The 17,635-nt window shown below is 37.8% G+C and overlaps 1 protein-coding gene across 2 annotated transcripts; it reads left to right on the top strand.

Annotated features, from left to right (window-relative positions):
* Positions 1 to 6,190: 6,190 nt before the first annotated feature.
* On the top strand, positions 6,191 to 12,714 carry LOC311262184 (uncharacterized protein). 2 transcript variants are annotated; one of them, XM_084361421.1, is made up of 5 exons: positions 6,191 to 6,437; positions 7,049 to 7,169; positions 8,788 to 8,993; positions 9,278 to 9,417; positions 11,609 to 12,714. In XM_084361421.1, exons 1-5 carry the CDS (start codon positions 6,365 to 6,367, stop codon positions 11,699 to 11,701), a joined length of 633 nt encoding a protein of 210 aa, XP_084217547.1. In that variant the 5' UTR covers positions 6,191 to 6,364; the 3' UTR covers positions 11,702 to 12,714. The 2 variants fall into 2 exon arrangements, with proteins under 2 accessions (XP_084217547.1, XP_084217546.1); XM_084361420.1 differs by having other exon boundaries at positions 7,046 to 7,169.
* The last annotated feature ends 4,921 nt before the right edge of the window (positions 12,715 to 17,635 follow it).

Here is a 17,635-nt window from a genome sequence, read left to right as displayed (position 1 = left end):
AACTTGAGCTGCTACATTATAAAAATACACCACTGCAGATTAGTGCACATGCTCCTCTGAGGTTGTTTTGATACAGACAGAATTCAAAAACCTGTATTTCTGGCATATACATATTTTCCTCCTTTCCCCTCCAAACATATGACATGACTTCAATTAATGACACCATTTTCTAACTGAATCTAGGTCAGGTTTAATGTGTGTTTTTACTGTATGTGTTTCAGTTGCAGTGCTCTGCTCAGGTGAGAGGGGGTGCTGTGGAGCTGACAGTGTCTGGACTGACAGTCACACACAGATATGTACCGCTGTAGGATAGATGTCTTCTACCCACCACTGTACCTGCGTCTCAATGGCAATGGCACACTCATTCATGTCTTAGGTGAGACGCCTACTCGTGACATCAGGACGCTCTGCTGCATGTCTACACACTGAGCTCACAGTTCACTCACCTTCTGTCCTCATTCATTTCCTTCATCCACAGGCAGCTCTGACTGTCCTGTGCAGGGGTCTCACAGACAGACTGCATCCCAGGATGATGAAGAAGAGGATGATGAGGACAAGGAGAAGATGGCATCATTTATATAGATCAGCTGTTTGGGTCGGACTTTCAGCGGCTGTCAATATTCAAAATCTCACATACATAACCTTTAAAAGACAAAGTAAAGAGGTCTCACCATTTATCACAAAACCAAGTGACTCAAATAAGGAAAAGTTTCCAAGAGAATAAGTATAAATTGTCTCTGTGAATCACAGTCACTCCACCTCCACGACAGAATGATGACATGTTTGATTGAATGCAACACAGTCGCCTGGGTTTAACAAGGGCTCAGTAAACATAAAGAAGTCTGACTGATGTAAGAAAATGATATCATGACAGAACTGTGAAAGCAGGCATGACTAAGGCAAACTTGACCGTAATCTATTTCCACTTGTTCAGAAAAATTTACAGAGCACAACCATGTTCAGCAAAAGAATGAATCATTTTGATCAAAATGACCCCAAGAATGTTCTTTTACGCTGCCATGAGTAGAATATTGAAGAACATGTTTGGCTTTGGCCTGTGTGAGGGCTGCTGCATTAGCTGGAGCCTTCCTATCGTTCATCTGGCTCATCAAGCAAACAGCATTACAGTAGTCTGTAAGCTGTTTGAGATAAAAGTGTGAGCCACTTCCTCTGAATCAGCTTGTGACGCAGGTTATCTAACATCTGATTTGTTTTTCAGCTGATAAAAGTTTCCCTGGTTATGTTACTGACGTGACTTTCAGGTTCTTGACCTGCTGGCTGTTTACCAGCCAAAGTGACTCTGCGTGAATGAACTTCCTGTCTCTGGGTTTTAGGCCGTACCAAAAGTATGTCAGTCTTATTGCATTCAATCAGAACTAGTTCATGCTGTCCGACATCAGAAATTAAGTGTCTATGGCCACACTTGAAGGTATAGTGAAAAGAGGAGTTGTGATTTAGTTAAAATAAGGAGAAGATGGTTAACATTTTGAGACAGTCTCTGAGAGAATACATAGTGTCAGTTTGTCACATCGAAAAGTGACAGAAAGAGCTACAGAGTTCTAACCCTGGCTGCTCTCTCACCTCCAGTTCGAAGATATTTGACCACCAGCAAGCACTTCTGAAGAAACATAGGTCAACTCAGGATACCCAGTCATGAAAATCATCAGTAGAGTTTACCGAATTCTTTCTAGGAATAAAATCATCTGTGGAGCGTGATTTGAAACATGAATCAATAGGAGAGGAGTTTTCCTTTTAATGTTGCCAAAAGGAGCATATGTAAAAGAAAAAGAAAAGGACTGATCCTTGTGGGACTCCAGATACCATTTTCACTTCAACAGATTTAGAATTAAGGATGATGATAGAAGCTCATTATTCTTTGAGTAGGAACACATTCAGTGAAGAACAGGGCCTTACTATCTTTACTGTGGTTATGTTGAGGATATGATTATAAATATTATAAATATTTGCGTTGGAAATATTTGAATCAGACTCATATGCAAAAGGACTTGGACTCACGATCAGGGACTTGTGAACAATCTTTGTATTAAGTCTGCCGAGCTGACCGTGACTACTGCTACTATCTCTCTTTAGCATGTTAACATGCTAACATTTGCTAATTAGCACTATATATAAATGAGTGCATTGTAAATGGTTGTGTTTTCGTTCCACTTTTATCCAAAAAGTGCTCACACACACACACACTCACACACACCAGTGAGCGAGCTACCATGCTGGTCAGACCAATAGGGACACAGAGTTTGGGGTCTTGCGCAAGACACATTGACTTGTGGATTGAGGGCCCAGATTAACGAAAAAGTTACAAATGGCACTGGCAAAGAGGCAAAGGTGAAAAACAGGGAGAAACCACACAAAATGGGTGAACTTGTGGGTACTATGAAAGGCTGAAGGTGCTTTTCCTTTCTTTTTCTGATTCCCTGCTCATGCACTGATTGAATGAATCCGAACAGTGTGAAACACAACAAATGCTGGAGCCACAAACGCTCACTGCCGGCCCTGACACAAGTGGGTAAGGGCCCTAAGTCGACAACCCTGTGAATAGTGGATGTCATCGATCCCAGCGTCGCAAAAAAAGTACTCATCAGTGAATTTGGTTTATTTGACTTGCCTAACAATGGAAAGTAATTGACTGGTAATTGAAATATAAAAAACAAAAAGACAAATACAAAGAACCCAGTAACGGACACTGAAGCTTGGAGAAGAAGCAGGCTCCTAAACTGATCGTGTCTGTGGTTTGACTTGTCTTTGACTCTCTTGAACAAAGACTTCACAGAAGCACAAACACTGAAAAACAGGATGTTAACACTGCTGACTCTACTTACCCTAGATCATATCAAAGAGTTCATTTTTAAGAAATTTTACGCTGATACAGACAATAGACACAAAACAGATACCACAGATAGCAGTCACTGGTTGTGTAAAAGAACTTATCAAGATTTTTTCGAAAAGCTCATTACAATCAGTTTCTTTAGAGGAAATCTAAAGTGCAGACAATCACTTTAACAGACAAACAAATACTGGAATTTCCTTTTCATCCCACTTAATAATGATAATTATTGTCTCTGTCAGCAGATACCTTTGTCACTGAGGTCAGTTACAGGTACCGGGTACACTTACTGAAGAACAGACTTTCTTGTGCTTTACTTGACTACAGTATTTCCATTTTATGACATAATGAATCTGTACTTATGAAGCCTGCATACTTGCACTCCACTAGTGCAGGTCAAATCTTGTTTTGTTTTCCTTCTGAACATTTATTTAAAAGCAATAATGACCAGTTATTTTCAGACTGAGATTTTAAACAGCTATAATGAGCATATACAAATATATATACATTGGTATGCAGTAAATCCATAAATCATTTATGAAATAGTTAAGATCCTTTCCAGACATGTTTTAAGATATATAAGTATACTATGCTTTGAATAATTTATTTCTTCAAATACGTTTATTAACGTTCTTTTTAAATTCTTAAAGGTCCACTTTGTAAGAAAGCTGATTTTTTAATCTCATTCCCAACTCGTCAAATACTGACGCTTTGAGATTGTAGGTAGGATTGGCTGCAATCCCAAAGGGTCAGTGCTTGATGAGTTGGGAGTTTTTACAAATTGGACCTTTAAAATGATATCCACTGATTGTCAGTCATTGATAAATCTAAAATCTGTGAATATACAAATATTTATCATTTCAGAAGTTGAACTGCAGGAAAAAAGATGTCTTCTATTTCACTGAAAAGTTCATTGCCAGAGTATGTGCACTGCGGTTTTCAAGTTTCCACATCAAGTTTCCAAATTCCACATACTGTAAGTTGCATAATAGACAACCATTGGCCTCCAAAGTACTTGTGATGTCACAACACATTCTGCTCGTAAGTACATGTTTTAAAGTGAGACTTCAGGTGAGCACAAAAAACAGAAACTTTCCTCCATCAGCAGGTACATAAGAATGCAGCCTTCTAGTGTCAAACTCTGCACATACATCATTCTGTTCAGTGAAGCTCAAACATCCAAGTGATGGAACAACAAGCACACTAATGTTTTTATATTTTGTTCAAAATAAGGTTGACAGGACCCATTCAGCCTGTGTAGTGAGTACTTTTACTTTTCCTACTTCCAGTACACTTTTGTCTATGCAGGAGAGTACTTTTATATCGTATATGGAGTACATTTACTTAAAGGGTAATTCCAGTATTTTAAACCTGGGCCTTATATTTACATGTTTTGGTGTGTAACAGATTATACTGTACTTTGGTACCATACTCCAGTAGATCACCTCAGCTGACAGCCACAACAATGCTAAAATGGTGGCAATGTAATCCCTTGGGGCAAATCCAACCATTAAAGTTAGGTCCTCCAAAACTACTTGTTTTTGTCACTGACAGGCGGAGGTTGTTGTTCGGAGGTAAGTTTTCACATTCTAGGAATTTGCTGTGGTCTCTAGGTGGTGTGGTGTGTTGGTGCGCATTGTCCGACGACATCTCAGAAATAATTCATTTTTCAATCATTTTTGTAGCCAGAAACACAAGTCTCTAATGTTGTCACACACTTAGAAGAAACTTGACATCTTGAATCACTTAATTAGTTTAAACAACTATACAAAAACCCCAAAATATTAAATTTACAGTGATAGGACAGAGAGAAGAGCAAACCAAAGAGTCACATTTTAGAACCAGGACTTTAAAATGTTTAGCATTTTTGCTTCGTGATCTACATAATGAATCAAATACTGAAATAGTTTCAAATTGACTTTCTGTTGATGGAATAATCAACTGAATGGCTAATCATTGCAAACTAGACTTGACAGTGCTTTCCCTTTTTTTCTTTTTTGGCCTTTTGGTTTATGGATATACTAAAATATACCCTGTGGCAACCTTTTTGACAGACCATTTTATAAAAACAGGATTCATGGTAATGGATATTCCTGGGGATATACAGTACATCATATACATTCAGGGTTTTATGACAAAGAGCTAATTATAGGCATTATACAGTTTCTTTTAAAGTCCTGCATAAGTACTCTGACACAAAAGTCATATGCCAAATGTGCACCTGAAATTTCTTTAAAGAATACAACAAAAAAAACTTTATTTATAGCTTTTACATGTAACATTGTTGATACACTGGTAGGGGCGGGTGCAACCAATAATTACCGACAGTAGTTAAAAATAATAATAATATATTATTAATATAAATAATACAAAATAATACATAAAAATAAATGCTTTCGGGGCCCCACCCTGGAATCAGGGACAAATAGCCAGATGGGAAAACAGTCTCAAAAAGGGATGTTAACTTTGAAATGATCATATTTACCCAATATTTAACATTTAAAGAAAGTGAAGGAAATGAATCCGACCACTGACAACCAGCTGAGAATCGTTACTTGCCTGCTGTATGGTGACTGAGGTTTACTGGACAGCTGTGGTTTGGGTGTACTTTGTTTTTTTTGCAGGCTTTGCTTGTTAGAACCATGTGGTGGGGCCCAACAACACTGGATTGTGACTTTGCATTAACAATGCTGTTTCAGCCAGGAGACCGAGAGAAAAGGAAAAATGCACTTTTTCAAAGAGTAATACAAATCGTAATCATAATCTTGGTGCGCATAATAACAGTAAACACAACAAATAAAGTTTTGTTCAACAATGGACAATAGGAAAAAAAAAAGTAAATAGTAAAATTAGTAAATAATAACAAATTAACCACCCAAACGTTATCAACGATAACCTAGCTTAATGGAGCTTGTACAATCCAACAGGAGACTGAGTGAATCTAGACCCTTGTGCAATGCTAGAGTGTTATAGTTTTGCATTTTGGTTAGTTATTTTCTGTTTTATTTTGTAGTTATATCCAGGTAGTTCTGTTCTGTTCTGTTTCCCTCCTGTGGTCCTAGGCTCCTTCCCAGCCTCCTCCCTGGGACAACTGCATAAGAGCCCTAATTCTCTGTATATGTGATGGGGGTGATGCCTCGAACTGGCAGGAAATCTGACACTCCTTGCAGGAAATTGTGTGATTTACACTTCCTTTTGGTCTTAAAAAAAGAAAGAAAATGAGAAGCCATTGCATGACGAAAGTTAGCAACAGGAAACAGTGGAACCCACAGAAACTACAAAAACAAGCTGAGTTCCAGTTGATAACTGTAGAGTGAGAGGTATGACAGCAATTAAGAACAGGCACCATAGGAGCACAGGCTGTGGTTAGATCAGCGTTTATTCTGACCTCAAAAGTCCCCTTTTTCCTGTTCAATAGAGAGCTCAGCATCAGAATGAGCTGTTTGTGACTAATGTTGGTTAGCACTGGTGTCTGTGATCCAGTTTTGAACACACCGGAGACGGAGCAGAAACGCTGAGATGTCAGGTTGCAGCTTCAACATCTTCACCATCTTCACAATTCATCTGAGCTTCATCCTCCACCCAAGCTATGGTAGGATTATTCATTCCACCATCTGTCTACAGGAAGTCACATAGTTCTTTTCTCTTTTTTATGTATTGATAGGACCAATAATAGTAACTCATCTAAAGAACGAAGGTGACTTCCCTGATCAACCATTGGTTGACATATGCTTTTTCTTTATACAAGCTTTGTTGTAAATTCATTTGTAGTCATTTCTGACACACAGCAGCCACAGTCAGTATATTAACATATGTTAATGAAGGTTCTCAGTTATCAAGTTCATGGTAATTCTAAGTGCTACGTTGCAGGCAAGTGGACTTGTTTCAGTTTCTTGAAGATGTTTCACATCTCATCTGAGAAGCTTCTCACTGAACAAGCCTCTTGGATGAGAGGTGAAACGTCTTCAAGAAACTGAAACAAGTCCAGCTGCCTACGATACAGCACTTAGAATTACATTTACATAGTGAATACAGTATAAATCTTGACTCTGTTCAGTCAGACACTGCTCTTTGATTTCTTAAACAGGCTGATTTAACTTCTTAAATGAAAACAGAAACTTTTCTCTAATGAAAATTAGAAAGCAAAAGAAAAGTTAGTTAGATATGAATGTTTTGATGAAATGAATCCTTTTCATTCAGCAGGTTTTGAGGTGATTCAGCCACAATATCGGACCGTAAACTCAGATAAGTTAGCCATCATCAGCTGTGAACACACCGCAAACGTCACCTCTGTAGAAGATATTCGACTCAACGGAATACCACCGTATGTATCTTGGTGTAAATAAATTAGTATTCATGTAATGGTTGTGAAACAAAATTAAAGGAGTTTACCCAAAAATAAAAATTCAGTCACTATCCCCCTCACCCCTATTCGAAGGCCATATGGTTTCTGTGTCCACAAAACATTTCTGAAGCCTCGCGGCAAACAGCATTCTCCTGAACAACTGATGTAGATGGGGACTTGTTTTAAAATGTAGAAAACACAAACAATCAACAAAAATAAAAACATGTAATGGTTCCATGCAGCTTGTCCAACAAAATCAAAGTCTCTGGAAGTCCTAGGATCCCATGTTATCATGTTTTTTAGCTGTTTATTTACATTTCAATGACTGAATTTTCATTTTTGGGTGAACTTATCCTTAAAAATGAATGAATTTGCTTCCACATTGAAGGTTTAGGGTTTTTTTTATTGCTTTTTATTGTATTTATGTCCTTTTGAAATCCTTTTCAAAAGTCTGAACGTTTTCTTGCCAATAGTTAGATGAAAAGATTGATACCACTGTCATGTCTGCACTCTGCTAAACCTGTTGGCTTAGCTTAGCACAAAGACTGGAAAGCTCATTGTTTAATGGGGGGTTATACTATGGGACTATTTCTTGATGGTTTGAAGACCTCAGATAATTTACACACTGTAAAATGTTCATTGGAATCAACTAATAAAATATTTTCTTATTGACTTGACCTAACTATAGAAGTTTTCAATGTTTCAAGTCAATTAAACTCAATCTTTTATATTTTCAGACCACTTCAGAACTTATAAACATGAGCTCTTAAACCTCTAACTGGAAGTCTTTTGATTTAAAATGATGAGTTGGATGAATATACTTAGCAGCAAAATGTACTTAAAGCATGAAATATTATTTATCATAATCATAGTACTTAGCCTACTCCTATAGTATATATTAATATCATATGTTTCTTAAAATAAAAACCAAGCTTTACCGACAAGTGTTTAGCAAGTGGAATAAAACGTAGGCTCTCTCTCTCTCTCCATTACCCCTTCTCCACTGATTCACTTAAATCCACTAAGACCAGGCTTTTTTGTGCAATGGGAATGTGTACACTCTGCATTTACACCCGGGTCAATTGACTCTGCAGTAGACACAGGTTTTTATCACCTCAGCTCAGTTCGGCTTTGATCAAAACATGACCCCGGTGAACACGCTAAATTCAGCCGCACGAATTGATGACGCTTTGTCAACATCCAGTGGTGAATTTGGGATGCGGTCTATTGTTGTATTCTCTTCTGTTACAACTGTTTCTGGCGCATTGGTGGTGTGAAACGTAACGCTTCAGATAAAACTCAGACGGGCTGCCTCACCTGCGGGAAGTAGGAATGCTGTCAAAAGGAGAATTCTAGCAGGTTGACCCGTGTTTAAAAAACCTGTGTAGACCGGCAAATTTTTGGTGGAAAAGCGGCATAAATGTAATGGAGAAGTATAATGTAGCAAGTTAAGTTACGTTTCACCACTGAATATCAGTCTTCTCATCAAAATCTTGGCAAGAAAGTTAAGTGTATTTCACAAAATATTGAATTATTCCTTTAAATCATCTGCTAGCCGAATTAAAGACTGAAGACTTAAGTCTTTATTTACTTTCAGGACAGGCAAAAAGTTGATGCTCTGCCAGAAGGGAAAGGATGACTGTGAGAACATTATCATGCGTCAACAGAATCCCAACAAGAGTCTTTTCATCATATTCAACATCGAGCCAGAGGCCATGAACATGAAATACCAGTGTGAGTTCACAGTGACGGAAAATGATACAGACGATACTGCGACTGGGACACCAACCACACTACTGCCAGGTATGTTTAACCCTTTGGAAGATTTGCAGTGTCTCTATAATACAAATCAATCAGACAATAATGTGAAATACAATAGTTTCCAGGGGGTTAAATATTTAACTGTATTTTTTTTTCAATATTTACATCCGGGTTATTAAGTCTCTGAGTTCACTGTTGAAGTTTAAATGTAACTAGAACTGTGTTGGGGTTTGTGCTAAACGTAAAAGAGGCATCTGTCAAACACATTGACATTGCATTTGTGTACAAAGTACAAACAGGAAATCACCTGACTTTGTTTTTATTAGGTGAAAAGGAAGCGGCCTATATACCTCATCCTTCTCCTCCTACTCCTCAGTCTGATCAGCTGAGGTGGATTCTGATTGGTCTGCTGGCTCTGATACTCCTGTACAGCTGTATCATCACCTCCTTCTACATCAGACTGAGGGTGACTATCTGTCCATCTCACTTATTGTCTGTAGTCAGCGGTGGAACAGAACTCAATACTTTAAATCAAATATTGTACTTAAAGTACTTAACTTTTACATTTTAAGCAACAACAGCAGCAAAATGTACAACAGTCACTTTCACTAGGTAACCACCAACACCTCAGACCAAAATAAAATTGGGACAAAAAAAAAAGCAGCATCCGAAGACACTGCTCACGATTTCAGATTGAAACTACTACTACTACAAACTATGTAGTGGGTATAAAATATGAATCAAGATTCAGAAACATATTTTAGTGTGCGTTTCAGCTGTTATATATGAAAGTTTGTGACCCAGCTGCCATGTTGAAAAAGGATGCGGGAGGACAGGAAGGGACACACATGGGCTAACATGCCTGGGCGGTCAGACACAACCCAACTGCCGATCAATCTTGACAATGTTGGTTCCGCAATGGATATGTTGAAACTTTACATTTCTTACAGGTTCAATTTTCAGTTTTATGTTGTGACAAGGCTTTGCTTATGGTCTGGATGGTGTAGGCATAAAAAATTGGTTAGGGTCAGTGGCAGAGTCATGGTGTTTGAGGGGTATGGAGCCAGATCAAGGCCAAAAGGTTTGTTAATTTGAAAAAAAAAAATGTATTGAAAATTAAAATATGAAACTGAAAGTTTAAGTTTTGATCTTGAATTATAAAAAAAATCAAAAACATTTTCTAAATAAAAATAATTGTAGGAAAAGTTTGATTTCAATTTAAATATAATTTGATTTAATTCTGATATTCTTTTGAAAAAAATATTTATTTTCAATTTTCAACTATACACAATTTCATATTTGAGGTCTCATTTTTTTCAGTTGCAGATTTTACGTTTTCAGATTCAGATCTTATTTTTTTCCACATTAAAATCTAATGTTTTTGGTTTCCGAATTTTTTTTTTTTTCACTTTCAGATCCTATTTTTTCAGAGTTTGGGCCATGATCTGGTGTTGGGGGTGTGGCATCAACTGAAAGGGGCGTGGTGTTGTGAGTGACAGCATAATAAAGAAGGCTCATGGCCTTCCCCAATTATGTTGCTTTCAGGAAATGTGGGTACTTTGAGAAACATGACTCAACACTTTCTATACACTGTATTGACCTGATTAGCAGTGGATTAAGTGACGCTCAGGACAAAGTTACATTTAACAAGCTGTTTTAGACCACTCTTGGCAATTATCAATATATGAGAGCAGTACAATATGCCAGATTGTGAAGTTTATTCAAATTTTATTTTCAAATTAACAAACCTTTTGGCCTTGATCTGGCTCTATAGAGGGGCAGGGGTGAAAAAAGGGGCACCTTCAAGGGCACTTTATCACACTTTTCCCACTGAAGATTTTATATCGTTTTGGTTCCCTGGAAGACCACCAAAGAGGGCACTACATCATGTTTTACCAACCACAGGGGCTTCCAAGAGCGCTCTTTTGCAATGTCTATTCGAACATGGGGGCTCCAGTACTGGTGCCATATGTTGGCTTTAAATACCTGCTTTAGTCGCCACAAACTGGAGACGTCAGCTCATTACATAACAGTGTTCTGCAGAGGCTTTTACAATACCCATTACTCAGAAACAGGGAGAGGAACACGTCAAATTGCACATTACGCATTTTAGCCTACATGTTATTAGTTTTATCCCCAAGTTTTAAATAAATGTTTTTAATAATTTGAGGGCAATAACTTAGATTAGCACTAAGATAGAGGCACTCCAGAAGCCAAAACACATTGCAATGCTGTGGCCTCAGTTTACCATTTTATTTGTTAGGTTTGTGCTATTCGGTTATTAAGCTTTCATTGGAGCCTAAGTTTAGGGCAATAACTTGTGTTGCAGGATAGCACAGTAGTGATACTCCAAAATACCAATTATATGGCCTCAGTTTACCACATTTTGACAAACAAGGCTTCATTGGTGCCTAATTTTAGGGCTTTTTTTTTTTTTTTTTAAAGAAAGCTATAGCAGCTACAAGTAGTAACTTATATGGCTTTTGACTCAGTATTCCTCCATGACTCTGTCAAAGGTATAGGAACAGCATTGGTTATCTGTAACATTGCATTGACAATAATCTCTTCAGCAGAATTGGAGGCTTGTTTGTAACTCTTTGACCTATGATTAAGAAAAGAAAACCCTAATTTGTATCTTTTCTGTCTCTTACTTTCAGTTAAGCAGTGGAGGCCCAGAGAACTCCACCTATGTAGTCATGAGGAAAGCTCCTCTGCCAAGGAATCCAGCTTTCGACATTTATTGTGGTTAGCAGAGACATCTCTCATCACGGGCCTCATGCTGGATGTAATGAGATGGAAAAAACGGGCATCTCAGGATGAAATTTGGAAACATTATGGGACTGCTTTTCTCATGCAGCTGGTATTCTAGTTCCAAACTTTTGCTCTATTTGGCTTTGCAGCTCATCTCTTTGTTTACATGACTTTAAATACTTGTACTACTGAAGATTAACAGCAGGGTGAGACAAAGACTGTCTGAAGAGACCATGCTGGCTGCTACTGTACCTCTGTTTGTTTCTGCTTTTACAGTTGTATGCAATATGGCACCATGGTACAGTATCATCCATTATATATTTTCTATATAGACATGTACAATGAATTCTTAATATTAACCTTTTCAATCAATGATTCCAACATCCAACTTAATGGAAGCTACTGTATATAATGCTTACACTGAATGATGTATATCTCCATTTATCTGCTGACTGGTACCAAAATAAGTTTTTTCTGATTCTGATTTATTGTATTTAATTTTATTATATATTCAATTATAATAATTTGCATTGCTTTTTGTTTTCACACACTTGCACATTAAAGTTTAATTACTATTACTAACATTTTTCTTTATTATCATGCAGTTTTGCTGGTCACTGGTTGGCCTTTGTCCAGTCTCTGGCAGCATGTTGTGGCTTTACTGGTATGGAAAGCATTGCTAATCATCAGTGGATGATCCTCCTTCTGATAGGAAGTGATTCAAGGTGGAAAGACCTGCAACAGGCCAGCCTACTACATGTCTGGGTGTTGATCAATGTAATTCTGTCACTTAAAATAATATAATATTAAGTGGAGGGAGTCAATACATGCAAACATAGCTCATTAAAATGAAGCTGGACTGTCCTCCCTCTTTGTTGCTGTTAGTAATTGTATTCACTATCAAATGTATCAACTCTTTCTTCTTTCTTGTCTTGATGTCTGAATGTTCTGTTGTCTTTATGTCTGTTCTCAGTATAAATTATGTCACCTTTTATTATGTCACATTACATTTTATCAATAAAAAGATTTCAAACAACCCTTTGCTTAAATTACCCTTTAAAAGCTTAAAAGTAAATAATTGGACAAAATATGATACAGTCACTAAGCTGAAATGATACAAGTTTGTGGCCTACAGCAGCAGATGCATGTATGTTTAGCCACATTTCAAGTCCACGTGTCTATTAAAAGGCAGGTAATAGTATCATCTACTGTTTGTATTGTGTAACCAGGTGAAAGAACAGCAGCAGGTTGCATTTTAGATGTAACATCGACAATGGACAACAGAGGGAGACACTGTTAGTGTCACAGACGTGTGTCTACACACACACAGTACATCACATACTGTAAAGACACAAGACAACATCAGCTGCCATTTGGTCATTTCAGGATTTTAGTCACATCTTCAGCTTTTTCACACAGATCACAGGCATTCTTTAAAAAAAATACAGACAAGAACTAATTAGAAAAAAGAGTACTACTCTTGCAGTACTACTGCAAGTACTACTATACACTGCAATGGACTGATGGAATTATTATCTGTTATACACAAATATGCCAATGTAACATATAACAGGTGAACTCCTTATTCTACCTTTGTATGCACATCTTTTTTTAAATCATCATGTAAAGTACTGTAAACTGCATGCACACTGCACTTGATAAAATGCAAATGCAAAGTTCAAGCAAGGTTTGCACTGGCTCTGACCCTTGCTCCTGTAGGTGTCCTTAACCATATTTTATATTGAGGGGATTATATCAGTTTAGCTTGCGTTATACTTTGATACATGGAGTTTGGAGCATCTGCTGTTTACAAGTCCAAACTTTGCCTTGTTCAAATGGAAGTGTTACCTAACTAGTGTTTTTTTAAATGGGTCCTCAGTTCTCAGAGGAAAAGGGAGGACACAGCTTCAACCCCTCTGTCAGGGAATTTACTGAGTGCATCAGTGGTACACGTCATCAGCTTGCAGGTAAGTACCGCAAACTGCTTTCCTGATAATGCCACTCAGTTGTTGCAGTCCACCCCTGTGAATGCAGAGTAAAATCATCAACCATATTATTGGAAGGATACAGACAATCATGTCATAGCAATACAATAAGGTTGCATTTGTTGTACTTAAATAGCTACTTCTAAAGGTAGAGTTCACCATTCTGGCGAAATGTTGATAATATTTGAGCTCAACAGCCAGCCAATTATACACCTCCCTCCCGGTCTTCTGCAGAAATGTGTTATGGCCAGTTCCCATTTACAGATTGCGGTCTGTGAGACTTTTAAGTGCACACCCTTCATGGACAGTTATGGAACAGTGAGCAGCAATTTGCTGAATTGAACAAAAAGTATACTACATCAGAAGTGCAGGCTCTACCTTTCATTTCAATCACTTACATTTAAGACTAGGATTAAATTTAACTTCAACCTACTGCATGAAACTCAAATTACATCTTAAAGTGCTCTTTTTGAGCCCTAGAGTAAACAATGAAAATCAGGAGCCTTTGGGGAGAATGTAATGAGCAGTTGATAACACTTTATGTTGCCTAACTGAACATAGAAGATAACGCATGGCCCAAAATGACCAAACAATTACTAGATGTCCTGTTTCTGTAATAGTTAAAGTCTTACTAACTTTGATATTAGTCATTGTTATAGGACAGGGATTCCCAAAGTGTGGTGCGCGCACCCCGAGCTGCCGCTAGGAGGTGCGCGAGATGAAAAATGTAATGGCGGTCTGATAATTACACAATTACAGTTTCCCCAATTTATCTGCTTTCTGCCTCTGATCCTGAGCCTGTCATCCATCCTCTTTGCTCTTAAAAGTGGAAGCTTGCGCATAACTTTGTTGCATTATATTAAAACTGTGTTACAGTGTTTCAGATTAATTCAAATGCCAGAGCGCATTGTTGTGATCATGATTATTTTATTATATGTGTGTTCTGGTCATTTGAGCATGATTAAACATGCCGCCTTTAATATGGCTATAAAAAAGCTTGTTGCATTTTGTTTTTTTTGAAGGTGTGGGGGACTGGGGGTGCGTCAAACCGGTTGGGACATAGAAGGGGGTGCGCAGCTAAAAAAGTTTGGGAACCGCTGTTCTAGGACACAACTGATGACAGTGGTGAGAGGAGGCACTTGTCTAGGTGGCTGGCTGGGTTGTGCCAAAAGTTTCTGAAGAGCCGGAAGTTATTGTGTGTGCAGAATGTGAAAGTCACAAAGAAATACATCACCTCTGCCAGGCTGCTTTGTCTATCTAAAACCTTCGAAAGATGCACTTATAATATTAGGGTCTATCGAAAAGGTGGCATTAGATAAATATGTGATGTGTAGGATGGGGTCGAGCTAAGAGCCTACAATCAAGAAGATGCTCAAAAAACAGAAAGAAAAAAAGAAGGAACAGCACATTGAAAACTGACGTGATTCAAAGAACTAAATGCTAAGTCACACCTGAAATGAGTAATGTAATTAATTACAACTTGTTACAATTACAAGTGACCACAAAAAACAAACTTTTAGCATTTCCTTACCATTGATGAAAGACTGGTTTGACTTCTTGCTTTATTCAGATTGGTCATTTTCTACCTCAGCCCTTCGCTTCTTGCCTTGTCTAGCATTGCAAGCTGCTTTTGGTATAGGTGGAAAAAGAAGTTATAGCTGCACTTTCTCTGTATTTCTTGTGTGACTAGCACACTAATGTAGTATAGCTTTAGTAAAATATCTAGCTAGCTTTGCGGAAGACTGGTCATATGCAATGAATACATGGAGGTAGGTAGGTAGACAGGTAGGCCGTCCAGTCATTTAATTTAGGGACATGAAATGTTTAGCTGGACCTAGGACAACCCTGTGGAAGCCTCAGACAGAATTTTTCGTTTTGGTTTTGTCGGATCATTCGATTTATGATTGCTGTTGGGATGAGCAATCAAAAAATCAAAAAAGATTTTCAAAAAAAAATAGCAAAAAAAATCTTTTGAAATAAATTAACAACCCCTAACTTTAATTTTCATGGAGGGCAGATAGTCACTTGACCTGCGTCGTCATCTATAGTCAGGTGACCTTCATCATCGTGGTAACAAGACTGAAATCGTAAAGGTTGCAGTTTGGGTAGGTTTAAGCAACCAAACTACTTTAGGTTTGGGAAAAGATAATGTAAAATACATCACATCAGGTACATACGTTAAGTCCATTAAAACAAGTCAATGTTGAATTTTTGTTTTAAACACAAGTCTCCTGGGTCAAAGTCCTGAGTTTGTTTGAGCCGTCCATCAACCCCAAACTCAACCCTACTCAGATTTTCTGTCTTTACACTACGTCTGACATTTTTTTTGCATAGTATTTGGATGCATCCGTTTTTCAAAGAACTTCAGAGCAATAAATCACCTGACAATAAAACTTGAGTTTGGCGAAGTACTGCACCCCTAACTGTCCATCATTGTGAGTTTACACTTAAAGGAATTGTAACTACATTAAAATTATTTAATTTCGTCATTGCTGTTTCCATTTGTCGGTCCCATCAGCTGAGGTTGCATCATGTGTTCAAGTGTGGATTTTACATCATATGTTTACTCCGGAACATGGATGTTTTCCTTCACACCTCTAATTGGAATGATCCCTCTGAGATTAGTGCTTGCAATCATCTGACATTAATAGAGGAAGGTGTGAATCCTTCACGAAAGCCAGTCATTAAAGAACATCCAAATAGTCTATGTGGATGTTTGTCTTGTTAAGTGCTTGACACAAAACCAGTCTCAGGGGCTTGGGTCAGCCAGGCAGAAGATGATTGAGCGCAGAGTTCGTGTTACGTGGGAGCCAATGGGGGCTGAGCTCCCATAAGGTTGGTCTGAGCTCCCATGAAAACAGTAAAAATAATACATCACTAATACATTACCAACAACCATTATTTTAATCACAAATAATACATTGTTCAAACAGGCTAAAAGAAACATGTTTTCCAGAGGAACTAGGGACCATATTCTCTCTGAATGACAGTGACAATGACCACACAAGTCTCTCTCTCTGCAGCGTGCACTGCCATATCTTTTCATATTTAAATTAAATAACTGATCTACTTGACACAATTATTGCACAAAGTGGGCCGCTGTGTGTGTGTGTGTGTGTATGTGTGTGAAAGTGATGGACTTGGTAGACAATGTACTGAAGTTAAGTCACTAGTAATAGCAATATCCCAGACTCCCTAAACAAATTGCCTGATTTTAACAGTTGTTGCATGAGAAGAAATTTAACAAACTTTGTGAAATGGCTTAAGCGAATCCTAAATCATGTCAAATTTCACAAATACAGTAAAAAATAACTATAGGCTTCTTTGTCATCCATAGAGAAAGTTTGAAAACACACTACATTTTGAGACTTGTTGCGTTAGTAGAAACTATGAAACACTGTCTACAACACAATCGTAAATATTTTGGCCAACTTGTTAACTCGGCAAACATTATATACATGAAGATTTTTCTTTATTTGTTTTGCAAACGTTGTATCCGATTGTTCCAGTGATATAGGTGTATATTTGCATTTAGAGTGGAGAGGTGAGATCAGATCACAAAAGGTCACCTAAGGTGCATGTTGAGTCACATGTTAATGCCAGGTGTGAATTGACGGGCTTGAAACTTTCCACTTATGATCGGATAACTTAGGACTGATGGTAGAACTAAATGTGAACAGCCTCTAAGAACGCACCTGTTCGCCTATTATTTATTTATCTAGCTCTGCCCTAGGGTTAGTTATTTAGGGACCCCCACAAAGCTCAGATTATAACTCAAACCCTGATTGAGTGTCTGTGTGTGTGTGTGTGTGTGTGTGTCTGTGTGTGGGTGTAAAAGAGGCATATTGTAGAATGCAGATTTTATTAGCGTATTACATCTACAGTATACTGTACTACTATACTGTATGTCCTCTACCAGTATATCTCTTTGTCTGTCTTGCTTCCTCT

Source organism: Pagrus pagrus (genome assembly GCF_965226575.1).
Source record: "Pagrus pagrus genome assembly, chromosome: 9".
Taxonomy (NCBI): Eukaryota; Metazoa; Chordata; class Actinopteri; order Spariformes; family Sparidae; genus Pagrus; species Pagrus pagrus.
This window is presented reverse-complemented; position numbering and strand designations above follow the sequence as displayed.